The sequence below is a fragment of the Benincasa hispida genome, chromosome 2 (assembly GCF_027475165.1).
Source record: "Benincasa hispida cultivar pf3 chromosome 2, pf3_genome.v1.1, whole genome shotgun sequence".
Taxonomy (NCBI): domain Eukaryota; kingdom Viridiplantae; phylum Streptophyta; class Magnoliopsida; order Cucurbitales; family Cucurbitaceae; genus Benincasa; species Benincasa hispida.
In genome coordinates, this window is record NC_143479.1 from 62,215,051 (window position 1) to 62,225,737 (window position 10,687).

General features: G+C 30.5%; 1 protein-coding gene and 1 non-coding gene across 2 annotated transcripts; both read right to left on the reverse strand.

Moving 5' to 3' along the window:
• Positions 1 to 2,300: 2,300 nt before the first annotated feature.
• Positions 2,301 to 5,410, reverse strand: SYNC1 (Class II aminoacyl-tRNA and biotin synthetases superfamily protein). The gene is made up of 6 exons (XM_039023888.2): positions 4,802 to 5,410; positions 4,043 to 4,633; positions 3,115 to 3,371; positions 2,903 to 3,032; positions 2,753 to 2,811; positions 2,301 to 2,665 (listed from the first exon to the last, which is right to left on the reverse strand). Exons 1-6 carry the CDS (start codon positions 5,297 to 5,299, stop codon positions 2,482 to 2,484), a joined length of 1,719 nt encoding a protein of 572 aa, XP_038879816.1. The 5' UTR covers positions 5,300 to 5,410; the 3' UTR covers positions 2,301 to 2,481.
• An 873-nt stretch (positions 5,411 to 6,283) lies between these two features.
• LOC120072411 (U1 spliceosomal RNA) lies at positions 6,284 to 6,446 on the reverse strand. Its single transcript, XR_005480471.1, has one exon. It is a non-coding gene; the product is annotated as a U1 spliceosomal RNA (small nuclear RNA).
• Positions 6,447 to 10,687: the final 4,241 nt, after the last annotated feature.

Here is a 10,687-nt window from a genome sequence, read left to right on the forward strand (position 1 = left end):
ATCTTAAACTTGATTAACTAGTAAAACAAGTTCAGGGGTTTACAAATAGGATGTTCATTAGATGAGCATTGGTACTTAAGGATATAAAGGTAACCTGGGGGTAAAATGGTAATTTGATCCAACTGGTGTTACAAACACTCGTGAAGGACTAACTTATTGTTATTGATCGATATCTGTGGACACAAAAACATATTTGCAACGAGAATAGTGCAATTGTGGATCTATAGTGGAGTAGACCCACAGTTAATGAATATTGATTAACTTAGTTAATGAGTTTAGCCAATTAATTTCATATCGTTGGAGCTTCTAATCTATAGGTCCATTAAGTCCCACTAGTAGCTCATAAAGGGTATTGGGGTAATTAAAAATGTTCAAATTTACTAAAGGAAAGAATATAATGTAAGGTGATATATTATAATTAATTAAACTTTACAATATAAATTTATTTTACATTTGATTCAAAATTAATTTATGGGAGAATTAAATATTTGGAGTAGTTCAAATATTAAATTTAATATGAATAGAATTCATGTTAAACTGTAGGTTAAAATTAATGATAATTTATTTTATTTTATCTTTTAGCAAATGTATTAAATTAAATGGAGGGATGGAAGAATTGAACCTTTGACCTCGATATTGATGATATAAGCACAATGTTAATTGAGCTTTGCTCATTCTTTTTATATTGATATTGATATATTTGTAAAATTATAATTTCGTTATCAATATTGACATCAGTTCCTTTTATCAGTTTTCTTTATGAACTTTAAATTTCATAAAAGGTCACTTCACGGAAAGAATAAATGTAAAATTTTAATCCTAATTTCTAAATTTCCTTTAAATTATTATTTAATTAGAAAACTTATCTTTTATTTTTACATACTATTTCATTTACTTTTGTTAATTTCATTTATAACTTTTAAAATTCATAAAATATTACTTCAATGAAAAAAGAACAATGAATAGATGTAGCTCTCATCCAACATTTTCAATTAAAAAGAAAATAAAAATAATTCAAATTAAAAAAATTATTAGGCAAAATTTTATTGGATACATATACAATAGATAGGTATAGCCCACGCTCCCAATCTTTTTCCAAAAAAAAAATTAATTAAAAAATTCAACAAATTATAGGGAACTAATTTTAATTATAAGGATAAATTGATCAAATTAAAAGCTGATAGTGCGTAATGGTAACAAATCACAAAGTTACAAACCCCATTCTCCAAGCGAATTTTATGCAATTTTTTCAAAATAAAATTTTCATTGATTGTGCTAAACTTTAATGCTTTTGAAAATAGTAACAGGTGTTACTTAAAAAAAATAAATAAACAGAAAGTAACATAATCTTACCATTTATGTTAATTGATGAATATATTAAAGACATTAATATGATAATCATATTATTTTACCAATTTGTTTCTTGCCAATTAAATGTGCTTTTAAGGCGAAACAAATGTGGCCATTAAATGCAAATTTTCAGCAACGCATTCCTCAAAATAAGTTCAAACCAACCTGTATCGAGTTGAAACTGATATATAGTAATTTGTAATGAAAGCATGCAGCTACAATTATAATATATAACATTAACGAGATCATCCTTAATACCCAAAGTTCTGTTTGATAACTTTTTGTTTTTGTATTTCTTACTATGATTTGCATCTTTATTAAGTAATTCTTAGCCAAATTTTAAAAACATAGCAACTTTTTTTAGTTATCAAAACTTAGTTTATTTTGGATGTGAAAGTAGTGTACATACTCATAATTTTAAAAAACAAAAACAAAAAACAAACTAAACATGACCTAAATTACTAGCCACTAAAGGTAATTATTAATGTTTAAAAGAGAAATTACAAAATAATTATAATAATAATACAAATTTTTAATCTACATCACTAAATACTATTTTATTCTCAATCTCAAAACGTTTAAACTATAAAATAAAACTCTTACAACAATAAAGACATAAAATTTGAAACAATAAAAACAAAATTATAAGCATTTCGTATAATTTGGGCTAAATTGAAATAAACCCACCAATCCAAAATTCATCACTAAATAACTATTGTAGTTTTGCATAATAAGTTCGAAATTCATGAGAAAGAACAAGCATTTGCAAGAACAATTTCATTTTTAGAACAGTTAATCTAGAAGTAATCTCTCCCATAACAAACACTTGTGACACTGATCCACTTACATCCTTTTATTTATCATTATTTTTTTTTTTGTTTTTTACAATCTTGTCCTCCATAAACAAATTTAAACCTGTTAGTATCAAAATATCTAAAACAAGAAACCAATTGAAGTCATTTCAAATGCAATAGTATGCTATATAAAATAAATCCCACCAATCCAAAATTTCTGAGTAAATTGAAACCCAACAATTCGAAAGATAATATAATACAAACAATCAAATCTTCTCTTTCGAAGGTCTCTAGATTCATCAGGTAGTAAGGGAACTTAAGAACTTGTGTTGTATTATTATAGGTCTGCTCGTCCTGGATATCTGGGGAAAGGTATAACATCTCTGATATTGTCAATGCCAGTAGCAAAAAGAAGCATCCGCTCGAAGCCGAGACCAAAACCACAGTGCTTGACTGTCCCGTAACGTCTCAGATCAAGATACCATTCGTATGGTTCAAGTGGCAGACCCATCTCCTTGATCCTGCAGCAGGAATTGAGAATTCAGACTTCATAGTTCAAAAAAGAAATAAGGAGAACCAACCTGAAAAGTATGTATTTGTTCTTCTACCTGTCATGAATAACCTCGTATCGCTCCTCCCTTTGGCTTCCACCAATCAATTCCCCAACCTTCAATAGAGGCATTTAAAGATTTACAAACAAACGGGTAAAAAAAGTGAAACAAATCAAACATACTGAAGAATGAAGCCAGATAAACTACCTTAGGGACAAGAACATCCATTGCAGCTACAGTTTTCAGGTCGTCATTGAGTCTCATATAAAATGCTTTGATTCCTTTTGGATAGTTATAGACAATGACAGGCTTTTTAAATATTACCTCAGTCAAGTATCTGAGCAAGCAAGGAGAAAAATATTTAGATTAATCACCATGTTCAAGTGGAATGTAAATGAAAAGCATGGGAGTTCACAAACCGTTCATGCTCCGAAGCTAAATCAATCCCCCATTCTACTTTGTTCTCAAACTCCTTGCCCTTCTTTACGGCTTCCTCAAGTACTTCAACAGCTTCCGTATAGGAAATTCGAACAAAAGGGGTTGAAGAGACCATTTTGAGACGATCAATACAAGTTCGATCATACTTTTCAGCCATAAATTTCATGTCATCTAGGCAGTTGTCAAGTAACCATTGACACATAAATCTCACATAGGCTTCCGCACAATTCATATCGTCCTTCAACCAATTAAAGAAAAAGATCTCACATACAGTTAATTCAATAAAAACTCTAGAAGAAGCGCATACAATCAAGAAAAGAGAACAAAACCCCTATTTGCAGAGTTCCATTGTTTTTCTATATTCCTCATAGAAATTCCAAGCCAAGCTCTCTTTTAAACACGGTTGATTGCTTTATTGCTTGGTAGTACAGAGAATACAGAAAACTAAAACATAGCCTTCTAGCAGCTTCTTCTCAATTAGAGTTCTTATGGAGAACCCCTAACTAATAAATTAGAAGACCTGTTTTGTTCTTTGTTTGCACAACCATGAGCATCTGGAGAAAGGCTAGCTTGTGAACAGGATTAACATTTAATTGCCAAGGAAACTTATATGACATTAAATCTTGGGTCAGTGTGCTTCTATGATTTGAACTCATTTTTTCTAACCCTTTTTTCTTTACAAGTGACCACTAGGGCAACCTAAATCATTTCCCTATAGAAGGTAACTCAAAAACTAAATGAGGAGATAAACTCATCCTATAAGATAAATCCTCCACTGAAAGATATACGTCAGAGGTATTGTCTTATGATGGTCATACATGACTAATATTATAAGCCGGAACCATGAACCCAATTCCAACTGAGAATGCAGAAAAAGAAATAAAACAAAACTTCAGCATAGCAACAAACCTGCAAATCTGCAAATGCAATTTCAGGCTCAACCATCCAGAACTCTGCAAGATGTCTTGAAGTGTGAGAATTTTCAGCACGGAAGGTTGGTCCAAAGGTGTATACACTACTAAGTGCACAGGCATAAGTTTCAACTTGAAGCTGGCCAGAAACGGTCAAAAATGCTTGCCGAGCAAAGAAATCTTTTGCATAATCAACTTTCCCATCTTTCTCTGGAATGCCTGGTTTAAGCTTTGCTCTCTCTTCCAGCTTAGCAACATTCTCCTTTGCCTTCTTCAGTTCCAAAACAGAAGCACCAATTTCCTCCTTGCTGGCTTTAGAAGCCTTCAGATTGGCAACAGCTTCTCCTTTCTCCTTGACAATTTTCCTTGCTTCATCTACTTCTGCTTCTGATGGAGGTGGGTTTTTAATCAACTCCTTTTCTAACCTTTCAGCCTCACTCAATAGAGTTGTAACTTGAAACATTTCACCAGCACCCTCACAATCGCTTGTGGTAACAATTGGCGTGTGAATATAAAGAAATCCATGCTTGTTAAAAAATGTGTGAGTGGCATATGCAAGTGCATTTCGAATTCTAGCAACTGCAGATATCTGTAATCGTAGAAGAAAAGTGTATTTGTTTATAAATTGTACCTTTCCCATTCAAATGCCAAGTTACAGAACAACAAAAGAAATAAAATCCAAAAATGTGAAAAAACCAACGGAAAGATTAGATTCAATTGCTAAATTCAAATTCGAGAAATGATTGATTTCATTTACCGTGTTGGTTCTAGGGCGGAGATGGACGACATCTCTAAGAAACTCGAGAGTGAGTTTTGTCTTCGGCAAAGGATACCGAGCGGGATCAACGGGACCGACATGAACGACAGCATCAGCCCGAAGTTCAACTTTCTGGTGCTTACCCGGCGGAGGAAGCTTGAAGACGCCGTCGACAACAACGCAGGTTCCAGTGGGAACAATCTGGCTAAGATCCGCCACAGACGCTTCGATGATCACTTGAAGATTCTGTGGGCAAGAGCCATCGTTTAACTCGAGAAAGGCAAAAGCATCCTTATCGGCCTTTCTTCCAGTTTTGACCCAACCACCGACGCGTACCTTCTGGCCGGCGAGGCCTGCGCCGCCGTCTGGCCGGGAGACAATTGTACGGATCGGCACGCGGTCGGAGAATTCAGCTTTGAGAGAGTCGTAAGTGGGAGCATCGTTGTTTAAGGTGACGGCGGCGAGTTGGTCGGCGGGTGGCGCGGAATGCTCTGCCATTGGTCCGTTCCCGGTGTATGCCTCAACCACTGCAGTTGAATTCTAAACCCTAATCCACAATTGTATTTAAAGTCTACGTACACGTTCACATCGGTTCGGCTTTCTCAATTTGGTCCGGTTCGTTTTTTCCTCTCCAAACGTATTTGTTCTGTCGCCTTACAAGAAAGACAAAGGAAAAATACATGGTATCTTGTTTGGAAAAAAAAAAAAAATAATAAAATTATAGGCTAGAATGGTCCTAATGGTCTGATTTCGAAGGATTTTCTTAAATTACCTATTTTTAATTAACACATCATAGTTAAAATTGTCTATATTTAGTAAATTTTTAACTTTCTAATTTTCTTTTCTTCTACCTAACTATTCAAATACAAAATTTTAAATACATTCATTTCAAATTTTTATTTTATGTCGTCTATATTTATTAAATTTTCAACTTTTTAACTTTCTTTTCTTCAAATACAAAAGTAACGAAAATCATAAAACAAAAATATGAAAAAGAAAGATCAATCCGTATATTTATTTTTATTTTTTAAACAAAAAAGGTACCATTTTCAATTAAATTGAGTAAACAACAGATTTTTTTTTTCTTTTTTTCTTTTTTACATATCCTAAAAAAAGAAAACCCCTCAGATGGCGAAAGAAAGATGCTACCCGCACAGAATCAAAATAACAAAGAAATGAAAAACGGTCTCATTTTGAGATTTAAAAAAAAAAAAAAAAAACTAAAAGTATGCACCTTCCTTTGGTGTATTTTGGGTATGTATTTGAAATTCTCTTTTTCTAATATATTTTTCTTTTTTCGAGTATAGTGAATATAAATAATTGAACATTTGTGATCAAATAATTGCATTTCAATATTTTGATTTTTATGACATTGTTGTGATCAAATAATTATCCCTATCAATTTCGTCAAAAGTATAGTTTCTTATAAACTAAACCAGCTTAAAACTTTCATCGGACTAAAAATTATTGATCGAGCATTAGGAAGGGGCTGCGCGTACGCAAGCCCCCACTGCCACAAATAATGATGTAGACTCTGCCCATGTCAGACCGACTTTAGGCAAGCACCCTACCCACGTGCAATGGAAGTCACGTGCCTAAGTCATAGTCCTTCATGATCGGCCACTAGCTCCATCCAGGTAAGTGAGTTTTGCGAGTGGTCTCAATCCCTTTTTATACCTAACCTATACCTTTTAGATTTTCGATGTGGGATTAAAATGCTAATATTATATTATGCTTCATTTAATACTTTTTTTTTGTTCATTTTAAATGAGGACTTTGTTTAAAATTAGGATTTTGAGTTTGATTTCTTAAGCATTATTAATGGTTGCACGAGATGTTTATCTAGTTCTAGGATTGTTGATTCCTAAACCTAGTACATGCATGTTGCGGATATTAGATTCAAGAAGAGATTGTAAGATTTTTTTACGGAATACTATAAGAGTAGTTGTTTCACATTAAAAAGATATGTTACAATTATTAGACTCGATTAGAGATTGTCAAATTTTAACATAATACTATAAGAGGAGAGTAGTTATCCCACATTAGAAATATATAAAGAAAATGATGAGCTATAAATACTATAAAAGGAAGATATGACTTTGGTTTCAAATCGTAAACAATTTAAACTTTGGTATACTGACTCAAGTTAAATTCCCTTTTTATATTCTCTTGTGAACGAAAAAGGATGAGTGGTACAAAAGTTTATAGATTAAAAAGAGAATTCTATGTGATTATAACAACTTTTTTTTTTCATTGTTTTTGTGGTAGTAATGAGAAGTGCATTTTCTTCCAATAGAGATGATACTTAGTTTATGTGGTTACCTAGATTATGGTATGACACTAAGTTCATTAATGTTGTGTTTTTCTATGATTAACATGCCAAATATAGATATCTCAATTCACCTTTTAATTTGGATACTTATAAAGTATACTAACATTTCAAAATAAAAAAAATACTTATTGCATATTAGGATGTATCTATCTTTGTGTAGCATATTCCAATTGCCTAATCATAAGTTGTTATATAGTAAACTTTTTCTTAATGATATTTATATATCTACTTTTTCCACTTTAGACCAAAGGTGATGCATGGAGACTCGTTCTACTCAAGTATTACTTTTTCGAAATTTAGGTAATTAGAGTAACGATTGATTTCTCCCAAGTCCATTTGTGGTACTTTTAACTTCAAACCAATTATTTATTTAAGCACAAAACAACACCATCCAACAATTATATATAATGCTTTTAAAGCAACTGATTAAAGACACATGCAATGCATGTGATTTAAAATTTTTAAGACAAACTTTTATGATAAAATTTAAATTAAGATCTATTTTTTTAAGCATAAGATTCTGATTGAATATTTATTGAGTTTAATTAGTAAATATTTAATTTGAAAGGTAGTAATTTAAAAATACTACCTAAAATTATATATTTATTGCTTCAAATTAATTTACAATAAATATACAATTTATGTGGTTGAACACAAATTTTAAAAGTTGAATTTATGTGGTTGAACACAAATTTTAAAAGTTGAATACATTTTTTTTAATGAATATATCTATAATTGAACCTAATTTTACATAGTTGACCTGAAATTTAAAAGTACAAAAAATAGAAACAAAATTATAAAATAGATGGATGAATAAAATTAAAATATAATTGGGATAAAAATTGTGAAATAAAATTATACAAAAAAAATGACATACCAACATAACTTATTATCTAATGGAGTATCCTTTAGTGGTTCTGAAAGATAGTGATTTTTGAAGGAAAAGATACTTATCATACTTTAAAATAAATATATATTTAATAATTATGAAAGTAAATATATATTTAATAAATATGATCTTGATTAGAAGAGAATCACTTTGTAAACAATATGTTTATATATATGAAAGACAATTTTGGATATTCTAGTGATATTATACATAACTAAATAAAAAATTGCATTGTTTTATTAATCTATACCTTTATGTATATTCTATCTGTATCTATATTTAATATACATAAAATTCACTATGAGGAGAAATTTTTTTATGCCCATTCTACCCTTGCTTTATAAGCATTCTTCCTTTTTTTTTAGATCTTATTTTTTTACTAAATGCTTATTCTATCCTTATATCCCTTTGTTCTAAATTCACATTCTAAAAATAAAGAGATGTAAATCTTAACAATATAATAAATAGTTATTATACGAAACCACCTTTTTTTTAAAGACACCTCATCATAAAAGATCCAAATCCTAAAACTATAAATCTCAATAAAATAATGAATAGCTATGATAGAAGATTGCTTGGAAAATTAGAAAAAAATTGGATCTATCTTCAAAATAACTCTCAACCTAAACTGGCAATCTAATTATTATGGTGTGGTGGTGATCTGATGATCATCAGAGGAGTAATCTTTGTCACCTGAGTGTTTTTCACAAGACACATTATGTCGTCCAACAATTTTTTTTATTCAAAGATTCGTTTTTTTTCCTTTTGTTACTATCCAACATCAGAATAATAAATTCTTTTTTCCTTTATTAACATTTTTTCTTCTGCCAGTAAATTTCAAATAACTAAACTTAAAATGAATGATTTCTAAGATTCATGTGGTTAATTAATGATGTTTGTTTGTTTTTTTAGATTTTGATCTTTTTTTTTTTTTTGGGATTTGAAGGTATTTAATTGATAGGATTATTTACCTAATTCACTTGCCATAAATTTGAGGGGTAATCCACTATTCCTACAAAAATACTTAAGTTTTTTCCTAAATATTTCAATATACGATATAAGTATTTGGTAGGTTTCTCCACATATCTGTTTGTGTTCATCGTCTCACAAAAAAATGTAAGTATTTATCCATTCTCATACATTAATTACATTAATATTAACTTTTAGTGTTGAATTCAATTTAGGGGCTTATTGTTTTTTTTAATCTATTAATTACTTTATTAAAGTTAGGAATTATTATCATATTAGTTTCTAAAACATTTATTAACTCATTTAATTTACTTGCATTTTTTTATTTGGCATTAAGATGGAAAAGCGTATAAGAAAGAGAATGTGAAGCTGAGTATGTACATTTTCTCTCTTAATGATTTCATTGATTATGATCTCCATCTAGTTTTTCTTTTTATGTAATCACAGTGGATTTAGATCTGAATAACTACAACAAAGTTTTTGAATTTTATTATAATTAGGTGATATCGAGTTTAGGGAGAAAAACATGAGAATGAAGATAAAATGAAGAAAAAGAAAATAGGGAAGAGGGAGATATAGAGGGAGGGCGAGAAACTAATTTTCCTTTTATTATTATAAATTTTCTTATATTGTTACTCTCTAGAAGAAGTGTTGCATTACTTGAGATTTATAACTTATATTAAAACGATAGTTACAAATATAACAACTAGATTCAAACTATTAACAGATATAACATAATGTAAAAAAGTATAAATATGACAAAATTTAGATAGTCTGCATTGATAGACCATATCTCTAGTAGAAGTCTACCAGTATTGTTAATCGAAGTCTATCGGTGATAGACCATATTGCTTGTAAAAATCTATCAGGCGATAGAAGTCTATCATTGATAGACTTTGCTATATTTGCAATTTTTTTTTTTAAAAAAAAATGCTATTATACAGTTGGTTATTACCCCTAAAAATGCTACCCATAAATGTCAGCTATAAATGTCATGCCTGCTCCTATTTTCTATGATTTCTAGTCTCATGTCTTGCACCCTTCTGACATCTAGGTGTAATTGGCTGATCACTCTCTTGTTAGGCCATTAGGATTAGTGAAAGATGTGCCCGTTAGAGTTAATGGCTTGTCTTTTCCGGTTGATTTTATCTATTTTATCAAGAGATACCCTTTCTTAAAACAGTTAAGGTTTGTAATAGATGTGGGCAAAAAGTCCCTGCAAATTAAACAATGAGGGAAAATTGAAAAAAAAAAATTGATGATTGATACTTTTACTCTCACTAATCCTTCATGTTTAAATGCTTATCTTTTTTAGGATAGTGGCCAAACCTTCTAAGTTGGGAGTGGGAGATGGTGGCTCGGTAGCATGTGATGAATATGGTTAACGAAGCCGAGTGGGGTTGAGCATAACGACCCTAAACAATTGCGCTACCTAGATACAATTAGTATTTACATTATTTATTGCTTTCTTAGTATAGGTTTCTCTTCTGTTTATTTTCATTTTTTATTGAACTTAATTCTTTCTATTTTTCTTGATCTTTAGGTTTTTGTAGCCGTTGGGAAGATGAGAGAGAGTCACATTTTGATGAGCCAGACATCACATCCATCCATTGTGCCAAAATTTCAAGGAAGATTTTTGTTTCCCTTTTATCTTATCCCTTGTTTTTCTTTTCTATATCACACTGAGGACAATATT